Here is a 20,786-nt window from a genome sequence, read left to right on the forward strand (position 1 = left end):
GTCGTCTGTTTCTACTCTAGTGCGCATGCCCCAGGAACTTGCTGCAGGCTGTTTCCATTGTCCGCGGCGCATGTTGTGCGTCTTAATTGTTGGGGCAATTTTGTCCCCGGCACTTGCGCCGCGGCATGTTGCAGACAATTTCCATTTCAACAAATGCTTGGCACATGCAGCGTCGCATGCCGCGCGTCATGTTGCGCGGCAAATTTGTGGTAATAGAAACGAGGCTTTACATCGTTTTTTTTTACTGGTCAACTACAGTGCGGGGAAGGAACAATTGATGCTACTTCCTGACTACATTTGTTACCAGTAGCTGCATTGCTCCCTGACTGAAGTACGAGAAAAATGGGTAACAAAAACAAAAATACAACATTTGACGAATGGCAGCTATTTATTTTTACCGTACCTAACCAAAGGGTACAGGGAAATTGAAAATGTTAAGTAGTATATGTAAGCGTACCGTGGGTGATGCAATAAAACGTAATGACAAGCAAAATGAGGTAGATTCCGTATCTCAGAAAATTCAACCAAGAGAAATAGGAGAATGAAATGAAGGAGCTTCAGTATAAAAAATCAAGACCCTTTCCTCATCCCGACCCCCTTTCCAAACCAAGAGCTCCGAAAGCAGCTGTGCAACTTGGAGTAGGCATTGGGACTGCTGTACGGTTCAGTAGCGTTTCGTCCGAAAGCGAAATTTCTAGAAAAATGCTACAGTTCGTCTGCGACGGTTTAATGAGTTGCGTTTTGTTCGATCCTGGCTGATGATGAGTCACACCTTGACTAACCACTGGCAGCGATGGAATTGGTGACTAGTATACCTCGGTTTACAACTTTTAAAACTACATTGCATAGACAGCGGAGTGCAGACTCAAGACAAATTGTCGAGAGAGAGGTCCCGGGTTCGATACCCGGTGGACGCACAAGTGGTTCGGATCCCACTTTAAACTGTAGGTCCAATCCCTATTAGCCTTAATGTGCATAAAGTGGACTTAAAACAACAAATCAAATCAAAACAAATCGTCGAGAGGAAGTGAACTTGGATCTAGAAATTTTAGTCATGGCTGATGGCAACACTTTCTTACTATCTGTCAACTACGAAGGTGAGATTTGCAATTTCCAGAGGGAAAGAAATATTAAAACAAAAAAATATATATTTTCTTCGATGGAGCATTTAAGAGTGTTAGCAAGAGTTTGCTTCATTAAACACTATTAGGATGGTAGCCCTCGGACGAAACGCTACTTGGTCAGGTAACCGTAAGTTGCCTGTTCCTGGAATTCGGACGCGAAACGCTACACCACGTGCTGTACACCTGGCGGTTCAGAAAGCGAAGATGAGCATGAGCGACGAATGCTGAAACTGACGAAGGGACACTCACAGAGAACACTCATGTGCAGATCGGGATTCGAAACCGGGACCCCTGGCGTCGTAGTGCGCTGTGCTAACCACTCTGCCACGTAATATTTTTTATTTACTCATTTATAGCTACTTCCTTTTAAACTAACTAACTAACTCTCTAGCTTTCTTAAACCCGAAGGTTCATGGCTGCAGCAACACAGGCCTTCCATCTGTCCCTATATTGAGCAAGATCTATATACTCTTTTCCATCCCTACCGATTTCCTTTAGGTCCATGTCAACGTTGTCCCTCCATCTTCGTCTTGGCCTTCCTACAGGTCTCCTACCATCAGGTTTCCCAACAAGAATCCTGTAAACTCCTCTTTCCTCTCCCATTCGTGCCACATGGCCTGCCCACCTAAGTCTTCTTGATTTAATTATTCTAATAACATCTGGACATGAATACAAATTATGTAGTTCTAAATTATGTAACCTTCTCCACTCACCTGTCTCCTCATCCCTTTTAGGTCCAAATATTTTCCTAAGAACCTTATTTTCAAATACTCTCAATTTATGTTCCTCTTTCAATGTAAGGGACCAAGTTTCACACCCATTTAATACGAGCACTACATACAAAATTACTGTTTTGTATATTTTAACTTTTAGTTTCTTAGTTATTAAACTAGAAGACAAAAGTTTATGAAGAGAGAAGTAACTTGCATTTCCTGAATTAAGCCTACTCTTTATTTCCTCTTTAATATAATTTTCATTGGTTAATATTACTCCTAAGTATTTGAATTTGGAAACTGGTTCAAACGAGTTGTTATCAATAATTATATTTTGATTATTACCTAACACTTGGTTTCGGCCTGTAAGCATATATTTAGTTTTCTCTTTGTTAACTTCCAAACCTATGTCTTTAGCAGTTTTGAAAAGTATTTTAGCATTATTCTTAATTGTATTTATATCATCCCCTAATAAGTCTACATCATCTGCATATGCTAACAACTGAGTCACACCATTTAATTTTAGTCCTTCGTTAGTTTCTGTTACCTTCCTGACAGCATATTCTAAGGCAAAATTAAAGAGCAATGGATATAATGCATCTCCTTGTTTTAACCCATCATGAATTGTAAATTTGTCAGACACATAAATACCCACACGAATTTTACTTTCTGTTTCACTGGTGCATACTTGTATCATATTAACAAGCTTCTTAGGTATTCCAAATTCGACTAATATATTATATAATTTATCTCTTTTGACCGAATCATATGCTTTTTTGAAATCAATGAATACCTGATGGACATTTTGATTATATTCCCACTTTATTCAAGTGACTTCCTTTTACCTACGCTAAAAAAAGAAATTTTAAAAAATGAATATTAGTCTTTTTTTCAACATGTCCATTGAGAATGTAAATGATCTGTCCCTTTTTTATTTTGTCAGGAAACCTTTAAAGTTTGACATTATAGTTCTTGGACTTTTGTCGCCATTGCACTGAAAGTTTACATCATTGCAAAGGTTGATATATCTATCTACCAGATAGAACACTGGAATTGAATGAGATTAGGTAGTTGTTCTGTAATGGAGATAACACAATTCCATTATAACTTTGTCATTCGGTAAAATAATCGATTACTTTGATTTCACTATTATTCAAAATGTATCTATCTGTTAAAAGCAAAAGTAAGAACCGAAGTCCACCATACCAGCAACACTACTACTTCTAAGCAGCTCCCACAATTGACTGAGGTTAGAATGAAAGTTTGTCTTGTTTTAACCTTTTGACGCCCAAGACCTTTTTCACAAGTAAGCCTCTGGGTACCGAGCCGATTTTGAGCAAAATGCAGAGTTTCAATTAAATAAGTGTAGATCGGAAGCTAATTGTCCTAGAGAGATGAGTGATATACCGTTGTACGCGGAATGAACCAGAGATTCAGACTATATGAAATTTTTGCAAATATGTGGCGAGGGGGAGGGGGCTAACTCTCAAAATTCCAAAATTTCGGGATAAAAATTGTGTTCCCCCACCCTCCCCTCAAGCATGTTCATGCAATAATTAACATATATTATTATAGCTAAAATGCAATTGCGCGATATATATAATTTTTGGTTGACTTTCCTTTTCCAGGTGGTTCGTGCCCTTGCCTTTTTTTCGGACATTCATGCAAAGGTTCTATTTTTATTTCGCGTCTACCACTTTCGGTTAATCGCGATGATAAAGGATGTGATAGGTGATGGAAGTGGTATAAAGACAAATGACCCATCCATATTTTCTAATCCGACATTAGACTTCGCAGTGTATTACGCTAACTAATTTGCCACGGGATCGGCTTCTTCGTGTTTGTCTACTCATCAAATGATTGATTAGTTATTCAAACTATATAGGTAGGAAAGCTATATAACATAACGAAACAGAAAAAAAATCCACTTGACGTCTTCTAGTACTATCATCAGCCTACAATTTCATGCTCTCAAATCCACACAGAAAACTTCTTGTGGCATTAGTTTTACGGAATGGCCTTGGGGAATAAAGATCGCCCATTTCCTGGTTCAGCTCGAAACAATCAGGTGCCTTATCGAAGCTGCTGTTGAGCACGCAGGGTTTCTAACCTACTTCGCCGTAATTCAGTTGTTGTATGTATTGTAGAGCCAACCGCAGATTAAATAGGAGGAAAAATACTTTTTCCGACGGAAAATAAGTTGGCAATGCTACGAACACTGAGGCATTCTTGATAAGACGCCTGAGGAGGGTCGAGAAAACTTTCCTGAAAAAGCGCAACCCCAGTATCGAAGGTCATGCTACACGTGGATTGGCAACTTTCGGGAGCATGCTGTCTGTCTACACAATTCTACCCAAATACCTGTTTGAAAATGAATCTTCTGCTCGCATTTTATTTTTCAAATGTAGTTCTGACATTGTAGTCATTTTGCAATTATTTTTATTTGTTCTTATTTTGCTTTGCTTTTGTCACTTTTATAATTAATCGAAACTATGAAGATGGATGATAAATAGATGAAATTGATGAAGAGACACCTAAAAAAGATATTTACAGACCAGGACTCGAACCCGGGACCTAAAGTGGATAGGTTGGGGGGGGGGGAGACCGTCAATAACTCCCGGTCACGAACTGGCTTATAATGTTTGTAATTTCTCAGGAGTATTTTTTGTTCTGTTCATGCATAATGCCTGCTTTCGGAAACTTAATTTATAAGTGACACACTTCGTTCGGTGGGGACAAGCCACGAATTGTTTGAGAGGAGGGACAAATCTCATTCATATACTAGATACAATCATGGACTATACTTGAAATGGCCTCCCCGATGGCGCAGTGGTTGCGTCGTCGCCTAGTAATCAAGGGGTCCCGGGTTCGATACCCGGTGGAGGCACAAGTGGTTCGGATTCCACTTCAAACTGAAGGTTCAGTCCCGATTGGCCTTACTGTGCATAAAGTGGACTCAAAACACCAAATCAATCAATCATATACTTGAAAAATGACGTGCTAAACACTACTTTCGGAGATCAGATGGACATGGCAATTTTGATATACAAGATGCACTTTTTCTACTTAGATTGTTTATGTCCAAATTGTATCCTAATAGATAATCTCGCAACAACGCAAAATGTTTAAATTGACTCGAATTCACAATGACTCATATACAGTGTGTTTATAAATGAACGGTGCGGCTTCAAAAATTAATAATAAATCTATTTATTACCTTACACGGACAAAACTTACACCGTAATCAGCAGCAACTGTCCAAGTTTATATAACTTTTTTTAAAATTGGTATAAAGATAGAAATCGAGAGGGGGCAATTGCCCCTCTGTGCCCCCTTGCAGGTGCTCTTGCCGTCTGGAAGAAATAGTGCACGAAAGACGTGAAAACTAAATCCATCTTGAGTATCCTTTTGTCTTGCTACTCTTAGATTCTGCAACCTTTCTTTCTATAGTCCAATGTTTGCCTTCCTTACCTCCTAGAATTGATTTCTGTACAAGTTTGAGGGCTAATCTACCCTGCCCCCTGTGGTTGTGCCACAACACCTTCTTCCGCCGTTGTTCCTTTGTGAACTTTCATCGGCTTCAAAATACTTCATTTTCTTCAAGAGCATAATATCGTTTAATAACCGGCGATATGATTCCTCTACCCTAAATTTCTGGAATAAAGTATAATAATATAAGGGCATGGAAATCTGGAAGGGGGGCGAGGATGGCCACCTCTCCCCTTTAGAAAACGAATGTCAGCTAAAAGTATATATTTCACACGTATAATTTGATTTGTCATACTAATTTACATTAATTATTATAATGGGGATGCAGGAATGCGATAATTTCGAATTCAAGTGGTGTTTCTTGAGGGGGCAACACTATTATCGGGTTAATATGCAATTGCATATGGCATATTTCTCTGATGTCCATGACGAGGGGGGCATTTTACCCCTCCCCTTGCACCCCGTGCGCACGCCTATTGCTACTCCTTTCTACACTAGTTGGAAGCTTTATTCAGTTTCGAGCCAAAAATGTAATTTAATATCAAATCAGGGTTGTTAAACGTCCACGAACCCATAAATTCTAATGGGTTCTATTGGGTTCCGCAACAAGACTGGAAACTTTTTTATCGCACAGTTTAAATTCGGTCCAAGTTGCGTATTCTTTCATTTCAATATGGAACTTAGACCGTCTTTTAATTGATCCGGAAAGAAGGTCCCTTTGCCGTATTTCAATTGATCAGGAGAAAAGGTCCCTGGAACGATCTGAAATACATAAAAAGGCTCTTTACGGTCCAGATCCATTTATGCTTGCTAATATTCCCTGCTGAACCGGAATTGAATTGATTTAAAATTCCTGACCCTTTAACAACCCTGGTTGAAATTCATTTTTTTACAAACAACCATATTTTTCACGGCTATTTCACATTAATCCCATACGATATACTGAGTTATTTTTCGCAATGTTCCAATGAAAGGTAAGAGATTTTGGCTATTCCTTTTTCTTCCGTGATGTTAAATAGATTATATTCGTCACGCGCCTATAACGATACTAGCTAACATTTGTGAATTGTTCTTTCCTTGTAACGTTAACATCTACCATACTGAATTTATTTACGTTCCTTATGTAGATGGTATGTACCCAACTGCATTTTGTTCCGTTCCGCTACAGTGGTTTACATTTTGTTACATTCCTATGTAACGTTAATTAACCATATTGCCTTTCACTTCATTCCGTTACGGAGGATTGCATTCATTACGTTCCTATGTATACCGTTATTTACTACCATGTTGCATTTCGTTACGTTTTTTTGTAACGCTAGTATATACCATATTGCATTTCGTTACTACGTTCCTTGTAACTTGTAACGGTAGTATATACCATATTGCATATTACGTTATGTTCCAATGTGCTCATTTCGTTCCGTTCCTTTATAACGTTAATATCTACCACAATACATTTTGTTACGTTCCTTGTAACGTCAGTCTATAACATATTGCATTTCGTTACGTTACATGGGTACCAGCAGTGGAACCATACTTTTCCTCCTACAAAATGGAACGTACCGTGTAACGCAAATTGGGTACGTTACGACTCCCTGGCTTGAACGTAGATAAAACAAAGCTCATTTCACAGTGAACTTCTCCCTCTTTTCCAAGAACTCTGCAACCGCCTGACCCCACATTAGCACAGTGAGTTGTTAGAAAACGTCCACCTTTCTTACCCGCAGGAGCTTTCAAGCAAGAATTGGCAATGAATGGTTCATTTATTTCCACAGCGTTAACTAAGCAGTTACATGCTTTCTTGGCCATGTTTTGGTTCAGCTTTCACTTACCCATGCCTTTGATCTTGTCATCTGCTTCACAGGAGGGTGGGGGTGTATGATCCACTTTTTCTAGGAAAATCTATGGAATTTCTTGTGCTGGTTTCCCAGTCTGCCACAAGGAAGAGTGAACGAACTTTTAAAAAGGACAAATGTTGAGACGAGCTAGTGCTTTTGCCCGCTCTTCTAGGCACTGAAAATCTATGGTATCTGTAGAAAAAATTCAATCGATACTTACCGATGCCAATGCCCCCAGTATCGGCTGATACCAATATATCGCTATCAACTCAGCCCTAATTAATAATTATAATTTTGGCGATTCCATTTCTTATGAACCCGAACATGTAAAGTATTTCCCGGCATATAAGAAGGTAATCAAAAACTGAGTATCGGCTTATAAGACGTACCATATTTTTGAGACCTATTTTTATAGGAAAAAAGTGCATGTTAGATTTTTCATGAAACAAGACTTCCCTTTTAAATAGATAATAATAAAGAAAAAACACTGAAAAAAAAGAACCAGTTCGACAGCAAGGTACACAATACTTAAATATGGAAGAAAAATAAACTTCTCAAAATCCATCCAAAACAATGGTTGCATTTAATTCCAATAGAGGGATGTACGTACGTATGTGGAACGCACAACTTATTATTAAGTCCTTATGGCCTTGGGTCCACCTCCTTCTGAGTTTTGGACCCCTTTGAAGTGTTTTATGAGTTAACAGCAAAATCAACTACCTTTTCACTGTACAGCTGAAAATTGAGAATAATGTGTGCCACATAAAAAGGTGTGGACAATGTGGGAAGTTTACCTTGGCTGTTATGTGAACATTGAAAATGCTTGAGGACTCTTTGAAAATAGTTGCTGGGAAGTTACATTTTTAATTACTGCACGAGAAATGAGTTTTCGTTGTAAATCATCATGAATTACCAAGTTTGATTGTTTATTGTTTATTGTGCGCTAATAAGAGAGAGACTGCCTGAGCAACTGAATCTTCCTACTGGATTGATAACTAGATAATTTACACTCAATAAGTTTTATGACAAGTGGTGTATAATGAAAGGAGATGAGGGTTTCTTCCTCTTGATGGCCATTTGCAAGCAAGTTTGTTACTGTATTTATTAGGGCTGAGCCGATACCGATACCGATGTATCTGTATTGGCCGATACCAGGAGTATCGGTATCAGAAAGTATCGGTCCAATTTTTTTTTGCCGATACCAAAGGTTGATTGATTTATTTGCATTTATTTTACTTCGCTTTTGTGCCACGTTTGGCTAATTTGCGAAGATGGGAATGAGTGATGATATAATGAAATTGATGAATGTACACTCACAATCATCTATGCCCTGGCCAGGATTCAAAGCCTGGACCCCTGGTGTCTTAGCGTGATATATACTAACCACTCTGCCATGGGTGCCAGCGATGATACCAAAGATTTTGAGTAGCTGGAGCGGCCAAGAGAAACAACTCATTTGTCAAGATTTGTCCTTTTCAAAAGTTCGTTCACCCTTCCTTGTGACAGGTTGGGGTCCCTCACAAGAATTCGATGAACATTTCCGAAAATGATGCACCCTCCTGGGAAGCAGATGACAAGATCAAAGGCAGGTCTAAAGTGAAAGCGCTGCACCCAAAAGTGCCTGGTGGTCAACGCTATGCGGAAATGAAAGAACCATTCATTGCCAATTGTTGCTCGCAAAGTCATTGGTTAAGAACGTGACGTTTTCAAAAGCAGCATTATTATAAATCTAGGCTCATTTCTGAGTTCCTGGGAAAGGGATGACTGCCGCTGTGGGAGAAAGGGTTGTGGATTTTCTTCTTGTGCTCTACCCTTCTGTGTAACTGCTGGCCGATACCGACACTGAAGTGAGTTGTTTTCACTGCAAATGATAGAGAATAATGGACAGCAGGACATATACAGAGCTGCTAAATGAATATTAAATATATATCTGTATTTGTAAATTTTTACGTCGTTTCCTCCCTCCCCAGGTTAATCCAAACGATAAGAATGTTGTTTACATTCGTATTTATTTTACATTCCTTGTGCAATCTGTACTCTACGCACTACATACATTTTATTTTACACACTAGGGCAGGGACACTTATAATAATACACCGTTGTTTTCGATGTGTCTGCAACACTTTAACAATGCTTGCAAGATTTCAAAAACGTATTTTTCTTTTTTTTGCATCCTTTGGGGGTAGAAAGAAGTTCTAATGTCCTGTGACATTTTATGTGATATAATGTTATATGAGAATAATTTAGGAGTATTTGATATCATTAATACTAATGTCATGTGATGAGTATTGTGAGTCAGTAACTAGCCTTTGTTATTTTACTGGAATTATACAAGTATCGGTATTGGCATTGGTATCGGTTGGAATCTGTATCGGCAAATGGTGGTATCGGCTCAGCCCTAGTATTTATGCATGTATAATGCACACCCTGTTTTTTAATGAGAAAAGCGACAAAGAATTATATCTCGTATGTAATGTGCAGTACAATTCAGGTTCAAGAAATGGCTTCCTTAGTTGTAGGTCCTAAAGCTAAAGCTATTGCTATGCTGATCAAGAGCGAATGACATCATACCTATTCAATCAGTCACCTGTTGCAATGTGGACCAAGGAGGAGAATATTGTCTTGTGTATATAATGTGTCACCAACCCATGCCACATCCCCCTTCCCCTCTCCCTCGACTGTGTTTAGCATCCCAATGTTTTCACTTCTGTAACCACCTTGTTTATTCTGTAGCAGAAGAAAGCTAGATCAAAATTACATATGTGGCAGGAGGTCCATGCTCGAATTCTGCAAGAGTGGTGCTGCTTTTCTCCAAGTTTCGAAATGCTCCGATACAAAGTGAAAAATCATAGGAAATGGCCATTTCACTTTAATAGTATTAATTTTCATTATTATTATTGGACCTAATTAAATCTAGCCTGGTAATCTGTATTTGCACCTGTTGATATGTACATGCTATGTAGTGACATAGTAAAATCGTGCATTGTTTCATGTTGGCTGTCTGAATTATTCCATGCATAACATGCACCACAGCTTTTGGAAGCAAAATTTTTGAAAAAAAAGTGAGCATTATACATAATTGAATATGGTAATTAGGTATTTTGGATAATTAACACTTGTCAGGTTGGCTGGGCCTCTCTGGCTCAGTCAGCGTGCCCCTGCTTAATATCACAGACATCATCTGATGATATGTTACTGGAAATCCATTCGATCAGCTGCCCCCACATTTAATATGTATATATATATGTATATAAGAATGTACACCGAACCATGAAGTTGTTTGTTGTGTGCCCGTTGACTCCTATAATATACTTAACCTTTTGAGACCCAAGCATCTCGATCGAGATACCCAAATGTAACCCTCACGGTACCAAGCATCTCGACCGAGACGCTGTGTCAAGGTCGTAGTTTTTACGTTATAACTTTTCTATTTTTGGCTAGAATTTCGATTTTTTTTTTATATTGTTCCTAACACATGTATTTAACAGAAATGTTTCTTGCACCTTTTTTTTTTCTTCATGAAAATGGAGGTGAAAAGGCAGGAAAAGGGACTTCTCTTTTGCGTCTCTTTTCAAGGTCAAATTTTTGCCGACAAAGGAAGATGGGCTTTGTTGTTCTAAAGCAATGCTTTTCACTCCCGTCTGTTAACTGCATTCGAAGGAAACTTGTTTATCAGTATTCAATGTCAAAATGAAAGTTTTCCGTGAGGGTGCAAGCAGGGGGTGGGGGAGGGGGAAGACTGGTTGTTGAATCTGCGTTGTGAGAATGGAATTTCGAAGCGCACTGAAGGTAACCTTTGTTTTTTTAGCACAAGTGTCCACAAGTTGCAACAGGGGTTACCCTGCATTGTCTAAAACTAGAATTTCAAGCAGCTGCAAGAATCTGCGCTCATTTTTCACTGCGTTCTAGCTTTTCTTCCGTGAATGTTGTGTGTAGGTGTCGTTTTGTGCCTAAGTGCGAGGACATTTTTTTGGTGGTGACAATTTTTTAAAATAATTTTTGGAGGTTTTCTCCCTTCCCCCCATATATACGCCAAATTTGCATAAATTTTGCATTTTGTGCATTTTTACTTTTTTGGGGGGGGGGGCAGGGGGGAACACCATTTTTTTAAGAGAAGTATTTTTTAGGGGATTTCCCCCTTTCCCCTCCATATATACGCCGAATGTGCATAAATTATATATCGTCTGAATCTGTGATTCATTCTGCGTACAACTGTATATCGTTCATATCTCCAGGGCAAATAGTCTCTGAGCTAAAGTCATTTCAAGGTACCGCTGCATTTTGAAGCTTGAATCAGTGGCGTTCCGACGATTCCTTTTGGGGGTACAACTCAAGTTAAATTGGTCATATGATAATAATGCAAATATTTTTGTGTTTCTTACATGTCAGCGATCATTTCCATGTGCATGTCGACACTGTCATGTACTTTTTTCTTGCAGGGGAGGGTGGGGGAACCAAATTTTTTTTTCCGAAATTTTGGAATTTTGAGAGTTAGCCCCTCCCCCCACCACATATACGCCGAATTTGCATAAATTGCATATAATCTGAATCTCTGGTTCATTCCGCGTACAACAGTATATCCCTCATCTCTCTAGGGCAATTAGTCTCCGATCTACACTCATTTAATTGAAACTCTGCATTTTGCTCAAAATCGGCTCTGTACCGAGAGGCTTACATGTGAAAATGGCCTTGGGAGCCAAAAGGTTAAATCTCTTGATACATCAAGTACGGAAAGTCAACAAGAAGAGTAGCTCTCTCTATCAAGAGCTCACCTCAAAGAATTTCCAGTTTCAATAGTGACATTGACTCAAAACATCTGTTTCATAAATTGACTTTTTTTTATGCTTTTATCTTGCAGTAACTTCTGAGGTATGAATATACCACATGTTGACTCCTACGTTTGGGATGATTTTGTTCATTTTCTTTCATGTTTTATGTAAACCAATTTCTCTAAAAATGACTTTGCATGCCATACCTTTCTGTTATGCAAAATGTTATTAGCAGCTGTGGACTTCACTTTGGATAAAAGTCCCCAAATATGTTTATTTGGTAGGTCTCAGCCAAGTTTTATTTTTGGAGCTCTGGTGGTTTCTAAGAATGTAATGGCTGACAACTAACAAACAGACAGAAATCTAAATCACAGCTTAGTACTTTTTTCCAGCTTGTTGATTAACATTCTACGTGCATTCTAATGAAATCATATTGGTTTTTCCAGTGCACCTAAAGTGCCACCTGTTCTGACTGACCCGACAGTTCTTTCACTCGCTAAGAAGTATGGGAAGACTCCAGCACAAATCCTGCTGCGTCATCTCGCTCAGAACGGGATAGTTGCCATTCCGAAGAGCACCAACTCTGAACGCATCAAAGAAAACTTCCAGGTGAATATTGTGTTTACAAATAGCGAAGTGTTTGATTTACAAGTTGCTTTTTTTCTACTTATGGGGACAAGTTGAATATATTACAGTCACCATTTATTGATTAGGTAAATTAACTATTAATGATCTTACGGAACATTTGCAGCTCTTTATTAAATTGGGAATATTGATTATCTGTATGTGCACTTTAGTGGTATTGTCAAGATTTCGTATTGGGCCATGCCAAATATTGTATTCGGTGAATTACATGGACTAGCAAGTCTATCACAGAAAGTTTGTAAGGATTAAAAGTAAGTATGTATGTTTGTGCTTCTGTATGTTTTGTTATTATGAAGGTTTTGTTGTCACCCACTTAACCCTCCGTAACCCACGTGGTGGCACTGAATGCTGCCTTTTTTAAAATTTTGATTTTTTTTCTTTGCCAATGCAATAATGGTTGGGAAAGCACTAAGTAACCTATCTACAATATTCCCACGAAAACATTGAGGCATTCAAGCCATTTTCCTGGCGTTCTTTCAGTTGCTTACACACCTCTGAAGTGACCGGTCCACCTTTTGTGGCACTCTAGAACCGTGCACGGGAACGTTTCCTACCTTAAATCATAGCACGCCAGCCATGAATTTGGCATAATTAAGAAGAATGAAATTACAGTAGGTTGTTCGGAATGCAAATTATTTGTATGCAGAAACCATTGCAGTACCCATACAAAATATCAGAGTTGTCAAAATAAGGATATTGATAGGTGACAACATTCAGCTCCTTTTATTTGAGTCAGTATGGCCTTTTTTTATGTATATCTCATAAAGGTAGGAGAAACATATTAAGATTTGAACATTTTAAAAATATTTTATAAGTTTCTTCGAGTTGTGTTTTACACATTTGATTGATTTTTCTACAAGTCAGCAAGATCGAGATAGAAATATGGAACAAATAGCTCTTTCTAAGCCCACATAAGTTGTACGGTTTCAATTCATTTTGAAAAATACATTGAACATTTTTGAAAAATATGTTGAAAATTTTTGGTAAATACGTTAAAAATTTTGTGAAAGGTGAGTTCATTTTTTAGTTACTTCATTATATGGCAAAGTTCTATTTTTTAATTATTTTTTTAGAATAATATTTTGGTGCATTTGCATCAAGAGTATAGCTTGTAATTCTATGAGACACTCTCATTTTTTAATGTATTTCCTTTAATACCTATTAAAAATGTCAAAAATTGAAGTGTTCGCATTCATATATATTTTGCCTGATTTCCAGTAAGTGCTAGTGTAATTGAACATCGATTTGCATTAATAATTCATGTAAATAACGTTGGTTTTGATAGGGCGGTACTGAGTGCTGCACGCAGGACATTTGTGCTACTATGAGGACGCGGATGACGGTTAATCAAAATGCTCTCTATTGCAGATTTTTGATTTTGAACTCGCTGGGGATGAAGTGAAACAACTCAATAGCCTTGACAAAGGGGTGGAAGGAAGAGGCTTTGATTTTATTCAAATGTGAGTATCTTGAGTTATTGTGATAAGATTTTTACCCCTCAGTGTATGCGAATATTTCACAATCTCATGATGTTGCTTTTGAGGTTAAATTTTCTGGGTATGTATGTTTTTCAATGCACCAATTTGAGACATTTCATCCTCCTTTAACCATTTCCAATCCAACTTTTCTGCCACATGCATACTCCCCAGCTCTTATTTATATTAGGTGGAAAAGAGGTTGGTGGATTGCTTGTAATTAACCTACAGATTTGAGAGAGAAACCTAAATATGAACTCATCTGATGATTTTATTACCTATTTTAGACTACGTAAGATAATTAGTGTTTTTGTTTATTTTTGTTTGTGTGGTATTTCTTGAAGCAACCTCCAGGATAAAGTCCAGTTTCGTGTTTCATGTCTTACAGTACAAAATGGTTTCTCTCATTTCTTCCGCTGCAAGTCATGGAGCCTTTGTTGACTTTTTTCATTTTGCATTATAAAATGCATCTCTCTATTTAGCCTTTCCTCTGTGTCCTCAAAAATCTTTGTCACTTAAGAAAACAGTTTCCAAGAAACAGAAAGAATACAGCCTGCAGCCTGCGCTAACTGTTGGCTAGAGTCCGTACTACATGAGGAAGCATGTCGGACAGGATCTTGACAGTGGAGCAGGCAAACAAATGCATAAAAAATAAAAAATAAAATAGAAATGTTGAATGTCTTCGAACATTGGAGCAGAACAGGAAAAGCATGGTGTCGGAGGAAGTCCAGCATAGGATCAGAAAGGGTTAAGTCCCCTTATTTAATAACATACCTGAGCCAACATTTGACTAATAAAATTTACATAGTTCCTCCATTGGCCTAGTCAGTTTTATAAAGAAAGTAGTACTGGATTTGTCAAAAGTGTTGTAAGAAAATACAGCGGAAGCTTAATTTTATGTTTTTAGGGGACGAAGCTGAAAGATCTTAAAATGAAAGAAAATTTTATAGCATTTTGCTCAGTTGGGACCATGAAGAAAGCATATATGAAGGGCTCGGGTGTAAGACATGGTAAGTGACATTTTGGTAATTTTTGAGTTGCAAAATAAAATGTGGCATCCTTCAATTTTCATACAATTTGCATTTGACTCAGTGAAGCCTTCTGAAATTGGTAAACACAACACGAAAAAATTATCTACAGTATAGCTTCAAATAACCTTTTTTCTTAATGAACTCAGAAATAACCAAAATTTGACTTACCATGTTTTACACCCGAACCCTTCATATAATGTGGGAAAATGTACAACTGGGAACGTGTGAACTTGAAACGATAAAGCAAACAAAGAAATGTTAATAACTTTATCATGGTTGGTGCTAGAGCGACAGTAAGCATAACATTGAACTCTTGAGAAAATTTCGTATTCAATTTAGGTGTCACAAACTATGGTTTCCATTTAAAATTTTCAAGTTAAATTCAGGGCCTTCATTGTCATATGCCCTATAACATTTCCCCTCACTCCTGTTACAAACCTACAGTGTTAGTTTTGTGGAACAGTGTGCCATTCAACTTTTATTCGGCTGTCTCCATACTTTTGGACCACCCTTTATATTGGCCATCTTTCCTTCCAAAATTTCCAATAACCTTATTCATAGGGAAGGGTGGGGCAAGTGAGACCCCTTAAGAAAAGAAAGGTCATAGTTATTTGAGAAGAAACAAAGTTTTACCAGGCTACACATAGAACAGTTAACTCTGTTAAAAAAATTCAAGAAATCAAGTCTGCATGTCCACACATGTGGACCCCACCAGGTGGAGCAAATAAGACCAACCAGATATGGAAATTGAATACTGAAACTTAACAAATAACTTTCACCAGACAAACGTTCTAAATTACTTAAATTGTGTGTCCAGATTAATGGAAATATAACTGTCGGCTAACCCTTATAGGAAGCTGATTTTATCGGCAACTATCACACACAAAATTCTTTAGTCCAGTTTTCCAACCACAGCAAGTGGTCACTTAATCCCTTTTCCATTTCAGCTGTGAATGTCTGTTTAAACCTTCCCGTATTTTGTACTCTTCCAACAGTGCCTCGATTTATACTTGAGATGAGGGTTGTCCAGGGTATACTGTACCTCACTGCTGCTTTTTCCAATGACAGACTACCATCCCTCATACTCTGCAATGCCTGATATCATATTCGTCCACCCCCTTCCTCTCTCTGTCATTTGGATAGACTCAAACCCTATCTGAATGAAGGCACAGGGATATAAGTTTTTAACATCACTAGAACTGTGAATACTGTGATATTGGATTTTCATTACAAGATATGAAACCCTAAATCAGAATGTGAATTAAACAGGGGGTGGGGGTGCTGGAGAGTCCTTCCCACAACAAAATTAACTCTGGCAAAAGAAACGATTTGGCATCTCCCAGAATAAAAAGTTTAACATGCATACTGCTCAATACACATGGAGGATTGTCATCGAGATTAACCAGACGGTAGTAAAGCAACGTAAAATAACCTACTAGTGAATTAGTTAACCTGGGGAAGATTCTAGGTGGACACTTGCCCCACCCCACATGTTTTATTATCTCGACCTTAATAATGCTAGATTCACCATATGTCAGCATGAGGTTCGTGAAGAGATATATTATGCACTTACTAGAACTGAGCCTATACTGATACTTGTATAATTCCAGTACAAAATAACAAGGGCTTGTTACCGAGTCATACTAACTCATCGCATCACTAGACACGTATTTAGAAATATATAATTTGGGGAGCCAGTCCGAGCTAAGTGTTTCTATTTAATACATTAATATAATTATTTGTAATAACATGAAAATTAATTAATTAGTACTTAATTTCTCAGATGTGTATGGAGTATTGTTGTATGTAACCACAGACTAAGAAACTGAGGAAAGACAAGATTAATACTTATTTTGTTCTTTCTATCTTGACTAAAAAAAATTATGTTATTACATAAATAGTAAAAAGACGCTATAAAATCAGAAATAAAACAGCAAATATTCATCATCTGGCTTACGTGTAGCTAAGACTGCTAAAATTTGTGGCAAGGAAAATGTATGTCAAAAAAGTAAAAAAAAAAAATGTATTTATTGAATAACAAGAAGAATGATGGTACGTCAATTTGATGAAAAGTAAAGTTCCTGATAAATATTTTATGTACATTTGTGACAGTCAGAGTTACCGACGTCATTATTATTATTATTATTATTATTATTGTCCATAGCGGTAAAAAATGTGTTGATTCAAAGCGTTGAGAGTTTTAATTTGTAAGAATACATATTTGATTTTTGCCAAGCCGACGGGAGGAACGAGACGTTCGCGTGTCTTAAGGGTGAGCACCTGAAGGGTCACGTTATGCGTCTAAAGCTTAGGAAATTCGACCGTAGTGACAAACATTTAAATATCTCGGTTTCCAGCGGTCAGATTCATGTGAAACTTATACCAGCGCAGCAGCATGTATGCAAGGACAGATGTGTGGAGTTTCGTCGCGATCAAGCAACAATTACGGACGCCAGATCAAATCGGTTGTAATTGATCAGTTTGTGGACACCGGTTGCAATTGAGCTATGGGCGACAGCGAGGCTGAGGCTTAATCCGCAGAAACTCAACTTCGAGCACGGCTCGTCCCAGTTGGGAGACAATAGAGCAAAGTGGAATGACCTCTTCGGAAGCGTCACTTCAACGAACGCCTAGCGTCGTTTTTCAAAATCTAAATAAAACGAAGGACATGGTTTTTCGATACACAGTCTTACCGCGATCCTTGTAGCGAGAGCAGCTCCGTGCTACCTCTCCGTGTACAGTTTTGCCGCGATTCTTGTAACGAGAGCACCTTCGTGCTACCTCTCCGTGTACAGTGGACTTTGTTGTGTTTTGCGAACACCAGTGTGTGTGATAGACAGTAAGTCTACACGAGTGCGCCTACCTCAACCGCTGGGAGAAGTTGAAGCGAGACCGTGTTTCCGTGATTACCTTACGCCGTTTATAATTTTTGAGAAACGAGGAACACCGGAAACTATGGCAGGCTAGAGGAAGAAGAGAGATGAGGGCGTTACCCTCGATTCGCCCGATGTCAGAAGAGACTACGCCGATGATGCCTATCCGCCGCCACGGAGAGAGAGAGAGAGACGTCGAGCGCCGCCCTGTCGACACTCCGATGATGCCTACCAGCCGCCACGTTGACGTCCCGACGCCCAGACCACGGAAATGTTCACCGATCCCGAGGGGAAGAGAAACCGAGAAACCGGACGTATGAACACTTTTCGCATCTTCATCGTCGCGACCAAGGAAACCTTTCGTGTGAACACTATGTTTTCAATCACCCATAAAGATGCCAGGATGCACCTCGGAAGCTGAGAGATGGTAATGTATTCATCTGTGTGATTGTCAGCACGTGATGGCCCGATTGATTTAGAGAACGCCCTTGAAATTCGTCAACATTTTTGAAAACGCCCACTCAACTCGAAACTTCATATCAAACTCCCGTCGTGCTTGTCACTTGTAATCTATTCGTCTCAGGTCAATTTTTCTTATTCCTTGTGATATTTTTTTAATGATCTTAAATTCATTGTTGTTTGTGCTCCTTTGTATTTGTTTAAAGTGCGTACCATTAGAGTAAAGTGCCGCCCACTTAATTGTTTAATCTACTTGAGGTTTGTTAATTTTTATGTGTCAGTGCTGTGTCGCTGCTAGCTATGTCAGGTCGCATACGTGATTATTTGTTAAAAGTATTTGCCTGGTAATATGAATTGCTCATCGCGGCGAAGTGTTTAAGTCCCGCCTGCTAGAGAGTATATGCTTGCGTCACTCAACGGAGGTTATTTGTTATGTTTGAACCACGTGAGGTCTTGTAAAAGGAAAACGTCCGCCCACGTGAATGTAATTGCCGTTGAGACGCCTTTGTTTATGCTGATCAAATAATGTATTGTCACCGCGCCGACTAGTTTCTTTTTAAAAAAAAGGTGAACTTAAGTAAGGGCTGGCTAGGATTTGAGTAGCACTGGAGCAAAATCACAAATGACCTGATTAGACAAAAAGTAAGGTAAAATTAATTGAGAATGCAATAATTAGGGCTTATCGTCATAACACCTGTACATGTCATGTATCATTCTTTGTGTCGATGACCCCGTAAGGATTGATTCTGTGAGTGAAAGTGAGAGTGAAAGAGGGGGAGATGTAGTAAATTGATCTTTGTTGATTATGAATAGAATATACTTTTTATTTTCATGTTAATTTTGGGCTATATCATTTCGTACGCATGTCGCTACCCGTGATTTTCAGGTATGCAGCTAGCCGCTTCCTGGCTACAGGTAAAGAGGTGGTTATTTGAAAGTACATATGTCTTTGTTTTTATTCGATATGGCTTATCACTATGCACTGTCGGTCACCGGTTCCTACACACGAACTTAACCTGGACCGTAACGCTATTTCGCTTGTCCGAGGGATATTTTGCCGCCTCTATCTAGGTAGTGGTAGCATTTGTTTTCCCGGGCAAGGGAGGGCGTTTCACACATTATTGTAAGTAGTGGTGTACATAAATCTTTAGAGGGGCCCCTCCGATGGTGTTGCCGTTTAGATCGCATGTTCGATACTCAGTGAGGGCACATAGTGGTACTAGTCCCACTTTAAAATGTAGGTCCAGTCCCGATTAGCTTACCTTTTTTAGTAATGTCATTCAAAGTTGTACGTTCTCAATCTAATCTCCGTGGAAATTATTGATTGATTTGCTTTATTTTACTTTGCTTTTGTGCCACTTTTTGTTATTTGCGAAGATGGGGATGAGCGATGATGTGATGAAATTGATGAATGAACACTCCCAAGCATCCATGCCCAGGCTGGGATTCAAACCCTGGCATCGTAGCGCGATGAGCTAACCACTTTGCCATGGGGGCCGGCTTTTGGCGGAAATAAATAGCCATCATTGGCCAATACCGACAGTCACACAAAAGACAGAAGTGAAGAGTATAAGTATAAATTGCTGATTCCCCTTCGCACTTGAACGTAGATAATACTAAGTTAATTTCGCAGTAACCTTCATCCCTCTTTTCCAAAAACGCTGCAACTATCTGACCCGGCATTAGTGCGGCGGGGGTTTAAAAACATCCACCTATATTACCACCACGAACTTCAAACAATTGGCAATGAATGTTTTATTTCCCACAGCATTAACCAAGCAGTTCCATGTCCTCACGGTCACGTTTAGGTTCAGCATTCACTTACCCATGCCTTTGATCTTGCCATCTGCTTTCTGGGAGGGTGTGGGTTTATCCAGTGTTTCTAGGAAACACTATGGAACTTCCTATGCTGGTCTCCCAATCTGTCACAACGATGGATGAACAAACTTTTAAAAAGGACAAATGTTGAGATGAGCTGTTGCCTTTGTTCGCTCTTCTAGTCACTGAAAATCTTTGGTATCAGCAAAAGAAAATCAACCGATACTCACCGATGTATCGGTATCGGCTCAGCCCTAGCAATTACATATCGCGAATATATTATGCAATAATATATATTACAAATGTTAAAATGTATTGGCGATATGTAATGCAGGCATGTATATACCATAATCTTTATAAGGATAGCACCGAAAACAAATATATACCTACAAAATTCGCAATTTTCAAGCGAGTGTACAACTGCTACACACACAGCCTATCCAGATGTTATGACACCAACTAGCTTCTCACAGGGTATTTTCCTATCGTTGTCTACAATTTAGCTAGGGTGGACACACTGTCTCACTTGCCCCACCCTCCCCTATAGAATAA

General features: G+C 38.7%; 1 protein-coding gene across 1 annotated transcript in view; it reads left to right on the forward strand.

Annotated features, from left to right (window-relative positions):
* Window positions 1-20,786, forward strand: part of LOC145999928 (aldo-keto reductase family 1 member A1-like) — a 33,337-nt gene that overhangs the window by 11,708 nt on the left and 843 nt on the right. The window contains exons 5-6 of the mRNA XM_083137212.1: window positions 12,380-12,542; window positions 13,947-14,038. Coding sequence (XP_082993338.1) covers window positions 12,380-12,542; window positions 13,947-14,038 — 255 coding nt within the window. The remainder of the gene's footprint in view (window positions 1-12,379; window positions 12,543-13,946; window positions 14,039-20,786) is intronic.

The sequence above is a fragment of the Lepisma saccharinum genome, chromosome 16 (genome assembly GCF_977018435.1).
Source record: "Lepisma saccharinum chromosome 16, izLepSacc3.1, whole genome shotgun sequence".
NCBI lineage: Eukaryota > Metazoa > Arthropoda > Insecta > Zygentoma > Lepismatidae > Lepisma > Lepisma saccharinum.